At 48.0% G+C, this 17,688-nt stretch overlaps 2 protein-coding genes across 2 annotated transcripts in view; both read right to left on the bottom strand.

The window, feature by feature from the left end:
- Positions 1–461: 461 nt before the first annotated feature.
- Positions 462–14,433, bottom strand: ctc1 (CTS telomere maintenance complex component 1). The gene is made up of 26 exons (XM_042216998.1): positions 14,301–14,433; positions 13,926–14,156; positions 13,608–13,692; positions 13,129–13,228; positions 12,831–13,053; positions 11,694–11,923; positions 11,488–11,617; positions 11,120–11,416; positions 10,917–11,039; positions 10,601–10,830; positions 10,350–10,494; positions 10,074–10,276; positions 9,835–10,001; positions 9,636–9,750; positions 9,085–9,490; positions 8,916–9,005; positions 8,455–8,592; positions 5,969–6,015; positions 5,767–5,852; positions 4,116–4,251; positions 3,774–3,842; positions 3,538–3,700; positions 3,280–3,335; positions 3,017–3,173; positions 2,189–2,309; positions 462–2,115 (listed from the first exon to the last, which is right to left on the bottom strand). Exons 2-26 carry the CDS (start codon positions 14,109–14,111, stop codon positions 2,024–2,026), a joined length of 3,795 nt encoding a protein of 1,264 aa, XP_042072932.1. The 5' UTR covers positions 14,112–14,156; positions 14,301–14,433; the 3' UTR covers positions 462–2,023.
- A 1,567-nt stretch (positions 14,434–16,000) lies between these two features.
- The window catches only part of LOC102305804, a 9,207-nt gene continuing 7,519 nt past the window's right edge, over positions 16,001–17,688 (bottom strand). The window contains exons 4-7 of the mRNA XM_042216997.1: positions 17,477–17,681; positions 17,192–17,376; positions 16,817–17,062; positions 16,001–16,726 (exon numbers count right to left, since the gene is read on the bottom strand). Of these exons, the coding sequence (XP_042072931.1) occupies positions 16,389–16,726; positions 16,817–17,062; positions 17,192–17,376; positions 17,477–17,681 (974 nt within the window). The 3' untranslated portion in view covers positions 16,001–16,388. The remainder of the gene's footprint in view (positions 16,727–16,816; positions 17,063–17,191; positions 17,377–17,476; positions 17,682–17,688) is intronic.

The raw sequence follows: 17,688 nt of genomic DNA, 5'->3' as shown, positions 1-17,688 counted from the left end.
ACACCCTGAAACAGTGCCCTGGATGGATATTTTATTCTGTGTTTCTATTTTTCAGTTTTACTTTTCAAGACTTGGTGAATTGCCTTTTTCTACTTTTTGTTTAGTTTTGTTAAAATTAGCAGCAGTGAGAAGTGTTGTTGTCGGTCTTGAATATATTTGATGTAGCCCATACTGTTAAGGTAAGTGTCATGTTTTTAGTTGTTAGTCTGATGAAGAATCTTTTATTTTTCTCCAAAAGTTGATTGTGTTTATCTGGACATAGTGTGTTTCAGGTCCAGCTGAATGCAGGTTTCCCCAGTCTTATACGTAGTGACAGCCACTATGGTGCGGTGTCCCTTTAAGACACCCAAGTCGAGGGTTGATGGTGTCATCAGTTTGTGCCGCTGCTCTCTCTCTCTGGGATTATGAGGACACGTGCCTGCACGCTTCTGCTTAACGAGGGACGGATTTACGTTTTCTTCTTGTTTTGTTTGCAACGCTTGGGTTGTATGAACGCTGGGCGTTATGTTGTTGAGCCGCAGCCGTTCAGCCGGGCTTTTATATGGTTGTTGAAGAAGGCGTATTAAAGAACCACCGTGGATTACCGATACCAGCGTGGGTGTGTGTTCTTCCGACTAGCCTGCTAGGTGTTTTGCCGCCTCCTCTCAACCACGCAACACAACCCAACGTTCCAACGTGTCAGGAGCATCAGCACAGCTGAAATGCATTTTTCCTAAGCACCGCGTCTCTGTGGCTTTTAAACCCCAAAACACGCTACAACAAAAATGGGTCCACCCCAAGGATGGGGTCCCCCGGTGTAGTTTCCACTGTGAGACTGTGGGCTTCCTCAGAGTGAGGCTGAGAGCGGCAGGCCCAGCTGGAGTCTGACCCGTGGCCCTTCAGATAAAGCTGAAAAAGGCCAATATATGATATTAAATATAAAATATAATTAAAAAACAACATCAGAATGAACAACGAGCTGCTGTTAAGAACTCCCGACGTCCATCCAAGGCCCGATTGGTTTCTGTTTCCATGACAACAACAACCGTATGTGGAAAAGACCAAAAACTGAAGCGGTGACAAAGTTTTGTTGCAGATTAACTATTAACTTTATGTTATTCATTGTCAGCTCGTGCCATCATTAAAGCATGTTAGAACACACATGTAGGATTTCACGAATCATCGCTCCTACATTTAATCGTATCCATAACAACTGTGTGTGCGTGTTCGCTTTGAAAACATCACGTTCTTTATGTTGGTTGGTTTAGACGAGTGATCTCCAGGATGAATGAGGGCAGAGGCCCGTTTCATGGAGACTGTTTAAGTGTAAACCTGGATTAAAAGCCACATTTGAACACCTTCATCAGAGGCTGTGACCATGTTGAAGGACTGATGCTGACGTGCTCTGACACTCATTAGCGTAGAAAACAAAGTGGTGAAAGCACAGAGCCCTGAGGAGCTCCACTGGACGGTCTGTTCACAGAACATTTAATTATTTCACTTTTATTTACATGCAAAACAGCCTCAGAGAGAACAGCTGTTTCAGAGCTGCCAGCTTTATTGGAAAGATGAACTGAAATCCTAAAATTTATGACAAACTGACACGGTGAAATGTTGCAGGGTTAAAATGTGTCGATGGATGAACTCTTTCAGTATAAGATGCAATAATACAAAACACATGAAGGTGAGGAGGAATTCATTTAAAGTAAGTGTGATTTAAAGAGGACTGATTGTTTCCTGGTCAGGCTGAAGCTTTCACCGTCTGACCTCTGTAAACAAACCGAAACACGTTCAGTGTTTAGTTTTACCAATTAGGTTTCATGAATCTGAGAACGTCTCCGATGTGGGCGCCACTCACAGGGATCACTTCCTGTAGAAGGGTCACATGACCTGTTAAACCCAGAGAGCTTCGTGTGACCTCTGACCCTGATCACCAGCGTCAGGGTCAGTGAAGGTGAGATACCGTGTGACAGGAGGAGGAACAATAAAGTTTTATTTGTACGAACACGTAGAACAGATGAAGTCAGAACGAAGCAGGTGGAGCTCAGTCAGGGTGGAGGTGCAGACAGGTGAGCTGAAGGGGAGGAGCCAGTCTGGTCAGGAACTCTCTGTCTCCTCGAGTGAACCTCCTCACCTCTGAAACACACACACACACGACTCTGAAGGTTGCAGTCAGGGTGGTGAGGGTGGTGTGTGAGGGTGGGGTTACCTTCTGGTCTCTGGTTGGTGTGTTTCCTGCAGGTGAGGCTGAGCGGCCGAATCATGACATCGCTGCTGCACAGACACAACAGGAAGTGGAGGAGGAAGTCGTCAGCGTCCCCGTCACACACCTGAGACAGACACAGAGGTTATGTCTCTGCAGACTCACGGCTCGGCCCTGTGGAAACGTCCTGCAGGACGCCTGTTTCTCTCTGTGGTGGCCCCCCCACAGCGTCCCCACCGTGCTTCACTGTGTGGACGCTGTTCTTTGGGTTGTAGCTGCATCTTCTTCTCGTTTCACCTCCTCTGACCACAGGACGTTTCAGTCTGCAGGGTCTTTTAACACAGCTCCACCTGTGGGTGGAGGGGCCCTGTGGGTTCTCCTGGTGTGACCCGAGTCCTAAATGCCTCTCGCTGTCCTGCCCCTCCCCTGTGGTCTCCACCCTCCATGTGGAAGGTGTGGCATTCACAGTCAGCCCTGATTACCCTCAGAACTACACCACCTGCTGCTTCATCAGGTCGAGTGGGTGGAGTCAGGGGCACGACCTGAGTCTCGCTGAAACACACGGCTGTAAGGCCCCTCCCTCCTGTTCACGTGAGCCCAGCGTGGGTCCGTCACACCTACAGACTTTTAAAGGTGGAAGTGGCCACGCCCCCAAACCAGTTCAGCAGTAAGGTGTGAGCAGACGGAGCTGTTACCAGGATGCAAACAGGATGTGCCCTTTCACAGTTAAAGCCTCATCTTAAATTTTAAAGACAAAATAAAGCTTAAAGACGACGATGAGCACGTGACTCACCTGTGACAGGTAAACATATACACCTGACAGGTGCTACTGACCTGGCTCTGCCCACGAGGGAAGACTCTGATGTGACCTCTGACCCTGAGAGCTCTCTGAAGCCCCTCCCACTGAGCATCAGCCAATCCCAGCAGAGCACGAACCAGAGCAGCTGAGAACCAGACGTGAGCCTCACCTGTCCCGTCATCGATCACCAGCCTGATGGAAGAGCAGAGCCACATGGTTTGATCATGTGACTGTCACCTGACTCATCCAGGTGATTAACACGTATCAGCAGGTGAGCTCAACAGGAAGCTGCTCTTACTTTGCTTTGGACTGAAACACTGACGAGGTCGAGTGACACTGAGAGCTGCTGCAGCCCTGAGAGAGAGAGAGCAACAGGTAAACACACACACCTGAAATCGTGAGCAGTTTCCTCCAAAACGACACTTTACTTACTGCACCAACACTAACACGCCACCAACACGCTAACAACACATGAAGCACTCTGAGTACTTTCACTGCACCCGAGAAACTGACACTAAACACATCCTGTACACACTGTGTGTATTTTATGCAGTACCTGTGTGTACACGCTGCCACACAGCGAGCAGCTCCACTGCAGTTGCAGGAACAGGAAACACACCACGTGACCTTTGACCTGTCCCACAGCGCACCTCTGCTTGCTGCTCAGAGCCCACTCACCCAGGTGCATGATGGGAGCAGGAGGAGGAGGCTGGGCCGAGCTGATAGAAACCAAACAAACAAATAAACAACAGCACGACAAACACGTGAACCAGACTTTACCTGTAAACTTACCTGGTGTCTCCCAGGGAGACCACAGTTATGGAGCTGACAGGTAAGTACGTGCAGTACACACTTCCTGTCCTGAAACCAACACACAGGTAAACCGCACAGGTACGTAACCATCGGCGTGACTTTGTATTGAACATTGGGGGGTCAAGATCTCTGTCTAAATAAATAAATCTGGGTACATTCCAGATGATTAAACAACTATTTTGCTGGTAACCTGAAACGAGTAAAGAAAACCAGCAGCCTATTGATGCAAGATGATCCAGAACTTTATTGGGGGTGACATTGTTGGAAATGAGTCCAAATAAAGAGTCCAAACTTTTATAAGCCTGTCTATGTGTGTCTCACCTGGACAGCCTCCTCTGGAAACCAGACAACAGCAGAGTGTTACCCGGCAACAGGCCAGGTGGGTAGGGGGTGTGGCTTAAGTCCAGGTACACCTGCAGACTCCTCCCAGCTTGGTCACAAAGAGTGAGACGCACACCTGCACACACACATTCAGCTAACAGTCAGACCTGAGACTCAGACCTGAAGCACTGATGCCTGCAGTTCCTCTAGTGTCCAGCAGAGGCAGCAGTGAGTCGCCCCCATAGACCCCATGTTACAACTTCACAGCAGAAAAGCCTGATACACAAACCACCTCTGTGTTTGTACTAGAGATGGACCGATCCGATATTACGTATCGGTATCGGTCCGATACTGACCTAAATTACTGGATCGGATATCGGAGAAAAATAAAAAATGTAATCCGATCCATTAAATATCACGAAAGCACCTCACAAAACTTGCAACACGCCGTAACTCACCTCAGAACGTTAGCACGTGCGGGACCTGTTGGTGGTCTGGATAGCATTTGGAGCTTCGCTAGCAACCCGGCATTTCATCTCCGACAAAGTTATCCCCGAGAGAAGTAAAGCAAGTGTGTAAGTCCATCTCTGAATGTTTGTAAAGCATTCCTGCGTTAAGCTTAACGAGCGACTGCCTCTCGCTCTCCGGCTGGTACTTCAATCGTGAAACTGCTTAATGATCAGCTGATCGGCTTTTCTGTCGCGAGTCCGTCTTTGTTTTTGGCCCACTTCGCACCAGAAAGAGGAAACCAGCGGCTGAACAACAGCAGCACGTTTAAGCTTGATAAGCTGTTGTTAGAATTTATTTAATATTACTTTCTACACCAGGATCTTTTTCTACGTAGCTGACGGCTGGTAACTGTGCAGGGGCGGATCTAGCAAAGTTTAGCCAGGGGGGCCGATAGGGCATTAACAGGGAAAAGGGGGCACAAAGACATACTTTTCTTTCTTATTCTCATTTAAAATGTCTAGCTTTTAATAAATAATTATCTGAATCTTACACCCAAAGTTTTAATTTGATGTAAAATGAATAGAAGTCCATTACTGTATATAGTAACTATTAAGTCTAATATACCCTAGTAAGCTATAGTACTTTTTCCTTTGGGAAGGTACCATCTGTGCAGTCTGCAATTCTGTTGAAGAAAGATGTTGAATCTATTTAATATTTCTTGAAAAATAATTGATTTCTGTGCATTTTTTTTCACACTGCATCAAATTAATGTTGATTACGTCGATTAGGCATCATGAGGTGGCGCGTGAGGGGTGGTTCCTTATTTTTTATTTATTTATTTTTGTTGTTGCTGGGAGTTGGAACCCTATTAGTTAGGTTGCTTAATATTTATGCTAAGTACTCTTTAAAATACCAGAATAGGGAGGATGGTGTAGGTTTAAGTTTATTAGATTGATCAGTATTGCTGAACTATGAAACATTTTTTTTTGCATACAGGTATAACAGAATAGCTTTAGTGTAGTTGTTGTTTTAAACTTGAGTATGAACTTATACAAAATGCAGCAAGATATTTAAAAAACAGTTTTGTTGATTAAAAAACACTATATCGGATTCATATCGGTATCGGCAGATATCCAAATTTATGATATCGGTATCGGTATCGGACATAAAAAAGTGGTATCGTGCCATCTCTAGTTTGTACCTGAGTGTGTGTGTCCAGAGTGGGCGGTCCTGTTGTTCACACTGATCCTTTCAGACACCACACCCTGAAAACACACCAGCTCTGAGCTAAAACACACACACACACACACACACACACACACCAGTAGGAGTTTAAAGCAGACTGCAGCTGCAGTTCCTCGGATGGCCACAGGGGGCGACTCAGTGAGGGACGAGCAGTTTACCTGCAGTCTAAGACCTCTGAGACGGACAAAACTGTGGGTGGGACGGCCTGAAAACACAGAGAATAGAGATGGAAAATGTGACGTCATTCAGGGGTAAAACCGCAAAGGATTCTGGGAATGAGTGGCAAGCGGTACTAGCGCACGCAGGCTTTCACAAGAAAACAGTCACACAGTAATAAAAAGAAACACAAAAATGGCAAGAAGCTGTTGTATTATTAACTGTGTTGTATTATTAAGTCTTCCTTTGTAGTTATTACATAATTTATCATAACATGATTGTTGATGTAGGTTACAAATAAGTGTTATATTGATTTGAGTTGAATTCGTTGCTATGCTGCTTTGTTCACTGTGGCTTTGCGGGCTCATGTTTGTTGTGTTTTGTAGGAAAACCAGAAACAAAATGCAGGAATGTGATCCAGACTGGGCCCCTCTATCAGCCTGGGTCAGACCGAGTTTAAAGCTGCTACCACAGCCAGATCTGATCGGTTAAGAGAGAGAGCCACGAAACATCCGCATATATGTGGCAGAGAAGAGGACCTTAAACTGCTGGACATTATGAACAATGCTGGGCATCCTCTGCACACGGTCGTAAACAATCAGAGGAGCCTATTCAGTGACAGGCTGCTTCTCCCAAAGTCAAAAACCAACAGACTTAAAAACTCCTTTGTCCCACACGCCATCAGACTGTTTAACTCCTCTCTGGAGGGGAGAGGGAGGGGAAACAGGGGAACAAGGGAGGGGGGAACAACTGAGTTGTAGGTGCCTTTCTACACTGTGCAATATTTGCAATGTTAGTTTTTGGGTTTTTTTTGTCTTTTTCCTTTTCTTATATTTGACTGTGCAATATACTCACTCAAATGAGCAATCCTATTTATCCATATTGTATATTCTGTATCTATATATGTGTATATATGGTGTATTTATGCTTATATCCCTACTCTCATTCCCCCTAATGTATCTGTAACATGCAACTTCTTTCGGTGCTTTGCTACTGGAAACTGAATTTCCCGGAGGAACCCACCCGAGGGATTAATAAAGTTTCATCTAATCTAATCTAATCTATCTCTAATATATGTGCCCAAGTGCTGTATTGAAGCAAGCAAGTGATGAATAACTGTTTTCTACTATGTTGTTAGCAATGTTTTTTTCTTTGTTGCATTGTTGATTTGTTTTTCACTGAAGCAGCTAATAAAGCTGATGGATTTTTACAATCTTTCCTGTAAGATTCTATAATTGAATGAAACAATAATGCCAGTTATAAATAAAGAGAATAAATTGAATGAATTATGAAACACTCATTTTATTTCTATTAGATCTGAAAATGTTGGGCGACCGTGGCTCAGGGGGTTGGGGAAGCGTATCTGTAACCGGAAGGTCGCTGGTTCGATCCCCGGGCTCTCTGTCCTGGTCGTTGTGTCCTTGGGCAAGACACTTTACCCTACTTGCCTACTGGTGTTGGCCAGAGGGGCCGATGGTGCGATATGGCAGCCTGCTTCTGTCAGTCTGCCCCAGGGCAGCTGTGGCTACAACGTAGCTGCCTCCACCAGTGTGTGAATGTGAGAGTGAATGAATAGTGGCATTGTAAAGCGCTTTGGGTGCCTTGAAAAGCGCTATATAAATCCAATCCATTATTATTATTGTGTAACACTTCAACCTGAAACAACAAATAGATGCGTTGGCCTGTACAGGAGATAAAATATTTAACAACAGCTAAATAAACGGTAAATGGGCTGCATTTGTATAGTTTACTTAGTCCCTAAGGACCCCAAAGTGCTTTACACTACTGTACATTCACCACAGCCACCCTGGGGCGCACTGACAGAGGCGAGGCTGCCGGACACTGGCAGCACGGGGCCCTCTGACCACCACCAGTAGGCAAACATGGGGTTAGTATCTTGCCCAAGGATATTTAGGCAGGCAGGAGGCAGCCTGGGATCGAACCACCGACCTTCTGATTACTGGCTGACCTGCTCTGCCACCTGAGCTACAGCTGTGAGATGGAATAGTCCAAATCACCAAAGTAAACTGGACCTGGGTTTGTTGCAGGATCTGAAGTTACTAAACATGTTGTGAGTGTGTGCACTCACACTTAGGACCATATAATAATAAATATGTGTGTGATGAAAGTTGTGCAGCAGGCTAACGTCCTTACTCCACTCTGTATGCTCGTGTGGGTCTGACCCTTTCACTCCTTTGATTTTTCCTCTACTTTTTTTTTTGCCTTTTCGTCACGTCTGTCTTTGTACAGAGCTGCCGTGTTCTCTGTCGTTTTGTACAGAACTGTTTTTGGGCAAATAAAATGCAAGTAGGGATTAAAACCACAGAATTGATGATTACCGGTGCTGGAAATACTAGCGCTTAATGCAGTTTTGATTTTGTTGCCACTTGTACCCACAATGCACTGCATGAAAGTCACATGGTCTGTCAATCTCTAAAAAAAAAGTTTAAGGGTCCTGGAGGAAGACGGGGAGCAAACAGAGTGTTACCTGTCTGCAGGTGGGCAGCAGCAGTGGGCGTGTCAGAGTGTGGAATCTCCAACCACGTCTGACTTGTAGGGTTGACTCAGCGTGGAGATCCACCCCACTGCGCTCAGAAACTCCACAGCCAATCAAAACACTGGGATCCTGATTGACAGACACATGGACCAATCAGCTGCAAGGATTCAGGTCAGATCAACTCCCCACAAACAGGAATGGTGGGAGTCATCTGCATAGCAGTAAAAATGTAAGCTGTGTTTTGATGATGCTGCCTAAGGGAAGCATGTATAATGTAAACAGAACTGGTCCAAGCACTGAACCCTGTGGAACTCCATAATTAACCTCAGTGTGTGAACAACTACAGTTAAAGCTGAAAAACGTGTTCATGTGTCTAATATCAGAGAGCAGAGACCGATGAGGCCAACCTCTGGCCACGCCCCTTAGTGACATCATCAAAGCTGGGTTGATACCTGAGTGTTAGCGGCGATGAGTCTGTAGAAACATCCAGGCTGGAGGACAGGAAACCACCGCGTACACACACCTGAGAACACCAGCACCACCTGCACGCACACAGACACACACACATGTAACTGTGTATCCAGGTGAGCTCAGGTAAACACACACAGGTGCGTCTCTCACCTTTCTCTCCTGCTTTTGTTCACTTTCTTTCTCTGTCATTGGCTCATTCTTCGGGTCCCGCCTCCAGCTGACCACTGGACCAATCACAGCAGCTTTCACTGAGAAGCACAGTCTCAGCCCTGCCTCCTGATCCTCTGCCTCCGCCCCTGTATTCCTCCAGGACACACCCTCCTTCTGCTCCACCCTGATCACCATGGAGACACAGGGCCAGGGGTTGCCGAAGTCGGCTTCTTCTTCTTCTCTTCTCCTCCTCTTACTCCCAGCAGTCTCTTCTTCTTCTTCCACTGTCTGCTTCCTGGCAGTGACATCCCCTCCTGGCTCCTCCCCCTTGTGTCTCAGGTGTGTCTCCATGGCAACAGATGGACTCAGGATGTGCAGGTGGTCCAGAGAGAACTGCAGGTAAACCCTGTGAATTGAACCCAGCTTTATTTAACTCATAATGTTTACAACCAGGAAGGAAGCTCACACCCTGAACCAATCAGATGCCCTCTTACATCACAGAGAGTGGACCAATGAGCAGTCAGCATGCTGCAGGTTGTGTGTGTGTGTACCTGCAGTGTTTGTGTGTGATGAACCTGTCCTGGTCCAGGTGTTGGTAGGAGGGGAAATCTGATTGGAGGAATCTCTCTGTCACCATGGTGAACTGCACCACACCCACCAGACAACCTGCAGCACACACACACACACACACACACACATTAAAGAATAAAGCTGTGTGTCACTGTGTGTGTCTGTGTGCGTGCATTGTACCGATCCAGGCGCTGTTAAAGACCGCCCTCTGCGCTCCCTCCTCCTCGCTGCTCTCCGTCAGCACGCAGGCTGCAGCTCCCGCGGCGTCTCTGAGCTGCATCGAGTGTTTGAACTCGGACGTCTGTGACGGCAGCTCCAGCAGGCCGACCAGCAGCAGGGGGCGCTGCCTGACACACAAACCGGCAAAAACCATTGGTACGTAATCACATGACTTCATGTGGGAGCTGCTGTCACCTTACCTCACAGCGTCTCCACCCTGAGGCTCGGAGGACAGAGTCCTGCAAGACCAGGACAGGAACCCGTTGATCTGGGAGGAGGTCAGGTTGGAGCCATCAGGGGGCAGCAGAGAGCTCAGAGGGGCCGAAGACCAGCAGCCAGTCTGCAGGGACTCCAGGAGCTCCGACACACCGAGGTACTGCCGGACCGCCGAGGACACGCTGTACTGCAGGGACACAGAGCACACTGAGCATGCTCCACACTCACCTGTAAGGAAGACAGGTGAGAGTGGGACCTACCTGCGTCACAGGACAGGTGTGAGGCTCGTCCAGCATCTCAGCGTAGATGTCTCTGCGTCCTCGTCCTCCAGCTCTGCTCAGAGTCTCCATCAGCCTCCAGGACAGCAAGCACACACACTGCTGCCTCCACACACCTTGGACCAGACTGAGGACCAAGACCAGGACCAGGAAACAAGCCAGAGCCAGCGGAGGACAAAGGTTAGGCTCTGCTGTCCCTGACTGTGGACAGGTGGTGGTGGGTGGAGCCTCACCTGTGTGCCAGCTGCGAGCTTAGGTGACAGGTCCACAGGTAATCGGACACATCTGTGTTTCTCTGCAGCAGTAACCGTGGTAACGCCCCATCTCCCGGGCAGCGGTTGTCAGGTGGCGAGCCTCCCGCCCTGCTGAAGGCCGTCACCCTCAGGCTGGAGCGCAGGCAGGTGCAAAGCATGCTGGGAGGGAAGTCCGGGCAGGGCCGGTACAGGAAGTGGGCGTGATGCAACTGCAGGAGGAGGAACCATCAAACTTTATTAGTCGTGGCTGCCACGAACACAAACGGGCATGATGATGTCACATCATGTGACTCACCTCCACTCTGTCTCCCGCCCTCAGCTTCCTCTTCGCCGCCGGCTGATAGGCCACGCACAGACCCACCTTCCCATCCAGCACGTAGAGCCCCGCCCCCTCACTCACAACCTCAGTCACCGTGCCCTATCACAGCAGAGGAGGCTAAGTAATCAGCACACAGGTACAAACATGTAGTAGCCAATCAGAGCTCACAGCACACTCACCTGGTAGCTGATGACTTTGGAGTGCTTTATCCTCACAGCTGATTGGTCCAGCTCCACCTCCTCATGCTCCGCCTCCTCACAGTCGTCCTCAGCAGGCTGTGACAGCAGGGACTCAGAGTGTGTGTGTTCCTGTGTGTGCTCCTGTGTGTGCGTGTAGTCGGCGTGCAGCTCGGAGCGCTTCGTCACACACAGGATGTTGTTTCCTCTCCAGCCTCGTAGCGCACACACACGTAGAGCTGTCACACACACGCTCTGCCCGACACACACACGCTGGATCCAGCTGAGCCGGCTGCTGTCCTGCACACACACACACACACACTGAGCTTCATCGTCCCTCCTCACCATCATCATCCTCAGAGAGCTGGTACCTGTACGAGCACGGGCAGCGAGCGCGACTCATCCGTCAGCGTGAAGCAAAAGAAGGTCGTTCCTGCCACGGCCAGCAGAGGGCAAACTGAGCCCACCTCTCCGAACACGCTCAGCCGCTGACCTTTGACCCTGGAGCACACACACACACATCTGTCACACACACTGCTCAGAAACTCCACTGCAGTTCAGAGGTCATGTGACCCACCTGTGCCTCAGCAGCCTGCCGGCCTCTCCGACTCCCACCGCTCCGCTTAGCTCCACCCTTCCAGGAGCAGCAGCCAATCTCTGCTCAGCACCAGGACACAATAGGACAGGGGAGCCAATCAGCTCCAAGAAGCCTGCGGCCTCTTCCTGGCCCGATGCATTGTGGGGGATGTAGTTCCAGTGAGGGAGGAAAACGGGACGATCGAGCCACGGGGGCGAGAGAGACAGGCACTGGATGAGAGAGAGAGAGAGAGACGCGGGTGAGAGAGTGGCGGAGTGTGGATCCACTGATGATGACAGCTTCATCAGCTCTGATCTGCAGTGATGCCGTTTGTTTTATAGCTGCAGTAGATCAGATCAGATCAGATTAGATCAGATCAGATTAAACTTTATTGATCCCTCGGCTGCGTTCCTCCGGGAAATTCGGTTTCCAGCAGCCCAGCACCGACAGAAGTTACAGAAGGTGAGCAGAAATATACACATATACAAATACAGAGGATAGAAAAGGGAAGAATAGAATAAATAGCAATAAGAACACAAGGGAATTGCACATTTCAAGTACTGTGAGTCATTAATCCGTGCGGTGATGCCAGGACCACACTGAGCCTGCTGCAGCTGTCTGACTGTAATCTGTCAGGTTACTGCAGGTGATGCTATCTGTATACTTTATGTGAGGAGGAGGCTCCACATCTTTATAAAGCTCTGCCGTCATCACGTCTGTGCCAGCACAGTTACTCACTTGCTGACAGACTCTGTCTTTACATCCTTACTTATCGATCAGCTAAGTGAATCCATATAAACACAGCTCACATTTAACAAGTCCTGATGTTTCTGAGTTACAGAAATGAAAGTCAGCTGTTGAGCTTGTTTGCTTGTTTCATGCTGATGTAAACATCAGCAGAGAAGCGTGTGATGACCAGACTCTATCAGCACTTGTGTCCCTGCACAGAGAATGAGCTGAATTAAAGAGGAATTCGATTTCATTCACGTTGCACATGAACGCCTGCAGTTTGTTGTGACCTCGTTACCATCAGTTCTGACCAGATCCGGTTTAGTGACGCTGCTGTGAAGAAGCTCCTGAGAACTAACCAGCTGATGGACCATGGGTTAAGGTTAGGCTCCTCCCCCTCTGACTCACCACACACATGACGCTGCCGCTGGCGTCCGTCAGCCTGTACTCTCCGTCAGGGCCTTCTCTCAGACAGCCAATCAGCAGCAGGTTGACCCTCGGCAGCGCCCTCTGACCCGGCACGGCGAGCTCCGCCTCCCTGGCCCAGGCTCTCTGCTGATTGGTGCTCCAGGACAGGTTGCTGACGCAGGCCAGGTGCTGCTGGGAGACGAGCTGGGAGACGGACAGCAGCCTGCGGACAGACGGGAGGACAGCGGTAAGGCCACGTCACGTGACCTGCTACAGCGATGATGTCAGCGGGCGTTACCTGTAGCTGACAGGTAAGCTGTGGGCCACACACATCTGATGCTGGATCGCCTGCACCGCACACATGCTCAGATCGAAGAGGCTGAGGTCACCGTGGTTACCTGGGAAAACAACGTTTAAAGGGTAAACACAAACATAAACAACTGAAGCCCCGCCCACTGAGAACACCTGAAGTGGACACCAGAGCTGGTGTGTCAACAGGTGGGACCACCTGAGGAAGCAGCTGCTCTTCATCCTCAGACTCTTAGTCCTCCCTGTTCCTCACTGACAGTCGGTCACCTTCATGGCTCTGACCTTTGAACCACACTCACATCTACACACTGGACTGCTCTGATGACACCTGTGAGGGCAGGTGAGCCCTGCTTTCACTGTTTAAATAATGGTTTAAATAGTATTTGGTTTCATAAGTGAACATCGTCATTAAGGATTTAAAGTACAGCTGATTTATCAGCCAGCTGTTTCAAACAAAGAGGAACTCACCTGTCTGCGAGGGGGCGGAGCTACACACCACAGGACTCAGGTGTTCAGAGATGGAGGTGAAGATGTTCTTTAACCACAGGGACTCCTAAAGAAACAAAGCAGCAGGTCGGAGGTCACAATAATAAATGTAGAACAGGCTCACATCCTTATATTCTCTTTTCTGTGTGGATTTCTGCTATAGAATTAGCTCGAAACAGCGATTGGCTGCTGCTCTGCCTTACGTCATGACGCAGACAGTCTACGTACGCAGGGCTGTGCGTGTACGTAGACTGTTATTTATCGCTCAGTTCGGGCAAACAGGGTCAGTCTGGGACTCACCGCCTCGGTGCTGGGCTTGACCCGGTCCAGGAGCTCCTGCAGGGGGTCCATGTCTTCGCTCCGGGTGCCGGTTTCTCCCCCTGCTGACAAACTCCCGCTCACGGCTTTCAAACAGCTTCCGGTCCTCCTCCTGTTGATGTCCTCCCTCTGACCGTCGCCGCCGTGTTCCCGCCTCTTACCGTTCATAAAGCCGCCATGATGCCCTACCGTCCTACTTTGTTTACTTTTGTTCTGTATTTTAAACAAAGCATCAAACTTATTAAACTGACTAGTCTCTGCTCACGCAGGATCTCTACCGCGCATGTGCGGAACAACTTTAAACGGCAATTCACAATAAAAGCCCTTTACGTCCACACACACTCAGTGGTCTCCTACCTCCTTTCCTAAGCACTTTTCCTTGATAGAAACGTTCTGAGGTGGAGGAAATGTGTTTAGGAGATGTGATAAGAACTCAGGAAAGGAAACAGCTGTGTTTGAACTACAAGTAGATCACCTGACTCCAGCCCAGCGTGTTCTCAGCCTGATTAGTGCAGGTGAAGAACATGCTTTTATTATGAAGGGGTCAGACTTCCTGCTGAGGCTCAGGGTCATGTGACTGACAGCACCTTATGCAGCTCACCTGACGCCACAAGGTGTTTCCTTTTCAGGAGGATGACACCGTGCGAACCTCGGGAATCTTAAACAAAAACACATTTCTGTCAAGTGGAAACTTTAAAATAAAATAAAATAATATATATTCAGCTTGCAGAGCATAGATGCAGATCAAACTGAAGGTTTGTCGCTGTTTTTTGTTCACGTTTTATTCAGGCTGCAGGTGTCTCAGTGGAAAAATAGAGCGTGGCTGAGCGCACCTGTGCAGACCAGTGATACAGTTTAAGATCAGAGAATTGTAACCCCCTCTTTCATATGGCAGGCACAACAAGCCAAGTCTTCATCTAGGACCTTTGTTAGTCCAAATTAACCAATTAAAGATATCGTTTAACTTCTGAAAGGATTCTTTTGGAGGAGGCAGAGGAAGTGACTCAATATAAAAACTTTGCATAACCTTTCATCCTTGTTCAGGAATAGGACGGAGGAGGATTTTGAATCATTTATAGCCAGAAAATCGTCTAAATAGCTCCATTTGTAGCATTAATTTTGCAACTTTGCTAACAGACAGCCTAGTCTAGGGCCTAGGGCCAATCTCTGCTCTCGATCTCCTAACTGGAAACCAAATAGTACAGCTCTCATTCTAAGTGTCATCACCAGAGGTTCCAGTCAGAATAAATAGCATTGGAGATAACGGGCACCCCTGATGAGTGGAACGCTCCAATGTGACGGGTTTAGAAACTATTGTTTGTTACAAAAGTTGAACCCATCTGAGAAAAAGATTTCCAAATCCATATCTTGGGAGAACGTTAAATGAATCTATTCTGTCCGAGGCCTGACGAGCGTCCAGTGATAATAAAGCTGCATCGTTAGCATCACATCTCTCATGAATTATATGAGAACCCTTCTTATATTGTGAAACCCTTGATGCTTTGGTACAAAGTGAATCAAATGTGGGATCCAAGGCTCCGATCTTCATGCTAAACATTTAAAGTATTTTAGTGTCAACCCCCGTCAGACTCTAAATGATGAGTGTTCTGCAGGTTTAGCAGGTTTCTCAGTACTCACTGCCTGCTCAACAGTGCGGTGAGAGCCTCCGTGTGATATGCTTCTACATACATGTTAAAAAGAGGCAATATTCTTTTTTCTGGGAAGGTTTTGTAAAGTCAGAAAGCCATCTGGCCCAGGTGCCTTACCACACAGCAAATCCAACATGTCCAATGAACGACTGTCAGATTTGATTTCAGCTCTTTTAAAGCGTCTTATTCAACTAAGTAATTTAACTCTTTTTGGAGAGTTGGTACTTAACTCATGATTAGTGTTGAATACCAAATCTGTCTGGAGTTGATAATTTAACACTTATTAATGCTAACTAGGTGTTAAGAGTTTATATACTAACCCCCACAGAGGATTTTAGTTTAACTACATAAGAGTTATCTTCTAATTCATTCTGTGAATTTTACTGTTCTGAATTTCTAGAAATTCCTTTGGAAATAAACATTATTGCAAAGAGGACTGCATCAGCTGAGGCAACATGGTGTCCTGTGAGCTCAATTTTCTTTTAATCAGAAAAGGTCAGAGACAACAAAAGCCAAGCAAAGCATCAAACAAAGGAAAAATAAAGACAAGTCAAATGTCCAGCCAAAGGATTTATGGGAGACTCCATCAGTGATGGACCGAGTCAACCGGCATTTCACCTCTGAGAAAGATATATAACAGGACAGCTTTAGTTTGAGTTTGAACTTATACAAAACACAGCAATATATTAAAAAAAACACACAGTTTTATTGATTATAAAATACACTCTATTGGAGTCATGTCGGTGTGGGCAGAAATCCAAATGTAGGATATGGGACATAAAACACGGTGCCATCTCTAGACTCCATAGTCCCACAGGAGCTCCTCTCCAACCGCGATGTCCCTCAGGGCGATGAACAGCACACTCTCCCGAGGACCAGCAGGGAAGTTCATGGTGAACCTTTGTGGCTTCACGTTTGGATTCCTTTGGCAATGGTTCATGTGCCTTCCATAGGAGTCCTTGTGCAGGTGGCAGGCACAGGGGGACGCAGTGGCATCAGCCCTGTGGCACTCGTCCCTGTAGAAGAAGAGAGACCCTGACTGCCGCCTCTGATTCCCTGCAGCTTTGGTGATGCACGTCCCGTGGTAGTCGCAGACGACGTCTCCTTTGTTGAAGGGCATCAGGGCGATGACACCTGTGAGCAAACAGGAAGTCATCATAAGCTCTTTAGAAATGTTGACTTGCTGTCAAACGAGGGTGTGGTCCAAACGATAGGTGCATTTACCTTTGCCCTTTTCCTCCCCGAAGTCCTTCAAAGCCAGGCCCTTCCATTTCTGCTCTGAAATCGAGGACATGAGGGACGGGCTGTCCTGGATCCTGGGCTGTGGAGCAACCCAGGCCCGTAGGACGGCATCAACAGTGGGCTTGTTGGTGCTCCAGGTCTCCTTATCTAATGCCGTCTGTACTCTTGCACGCTGAGGGGCGTTGCTTCTTCTGGCACACCCTGTCCCAGAGCGAGGCGTGAGGAATACTGCAAATCAACCATCTGAGTCAATCATATATATTTGAACCTCTGTGATGTGAAGTATTGCTGAGCTATGTGTATATATTAGAGCTGTAAATAATGGAGGCAGAGCATCCATTAGCATGACGGGCTTACCGAGGATGTGCTGAACTCTCTGCTTAAGCTGAAGCTCCCTCCACCTTTTGTAGTGGGCTCGGTAGTGTGGAAAACCAGCCTGTACACACCGGCGTTTTGAAGGTGGCTCTCCATTTAGGGTTACTGGGAAGGTCCGCTGGAAGGCATCCCATTCTCGGAGTGGTAGGCGCTTTGTGGAAATGGACCTACACAGAGTGAGAGAGAAACCCACCAATAGTTTGTATGTGGAAACTTGTAACGCAGGTTTTCTTGTGCTAGTGGGTAACATAAAAACGAAAAGCATACCTGGCCTGTCCCGAGGTTTCTACTCCTCCTGCTGAGTGTGATGCTGACCCAGCCGCAGGATCCTCAGTGTCGCTGCGCAGGTATCTAACCAAATTAGAAAGGTGAAGCAGTTCTACATCCACCAACAAACGCAGCAACACATGTGTTTGAGTGCTATGACCACACTGGCAAAGTTTTGCCAGTATGGATCCAGTGGTGTGCAGCACTCACAC

This window comes from Haplochromis burtoni, unplaced genomic scaffold (genome assembly GCF_018398535.1).
Source record: "Haplochromis burtoni strain Fernald_Lab_line unplaced genomic scaffold, NCSU_Asbu1 Contig_1448, whole genome shotgun sequence".
NCBI classification, from domain to species: Eukaryota; Metazoa; Chordata; class Actinopteri; order Cichliformes; family Cichlidae; genus Haplochromis; species Haplochromis burtoni.
This window is presented reverse-complemented; position numbering and strand designations above follow the sequence as displayed.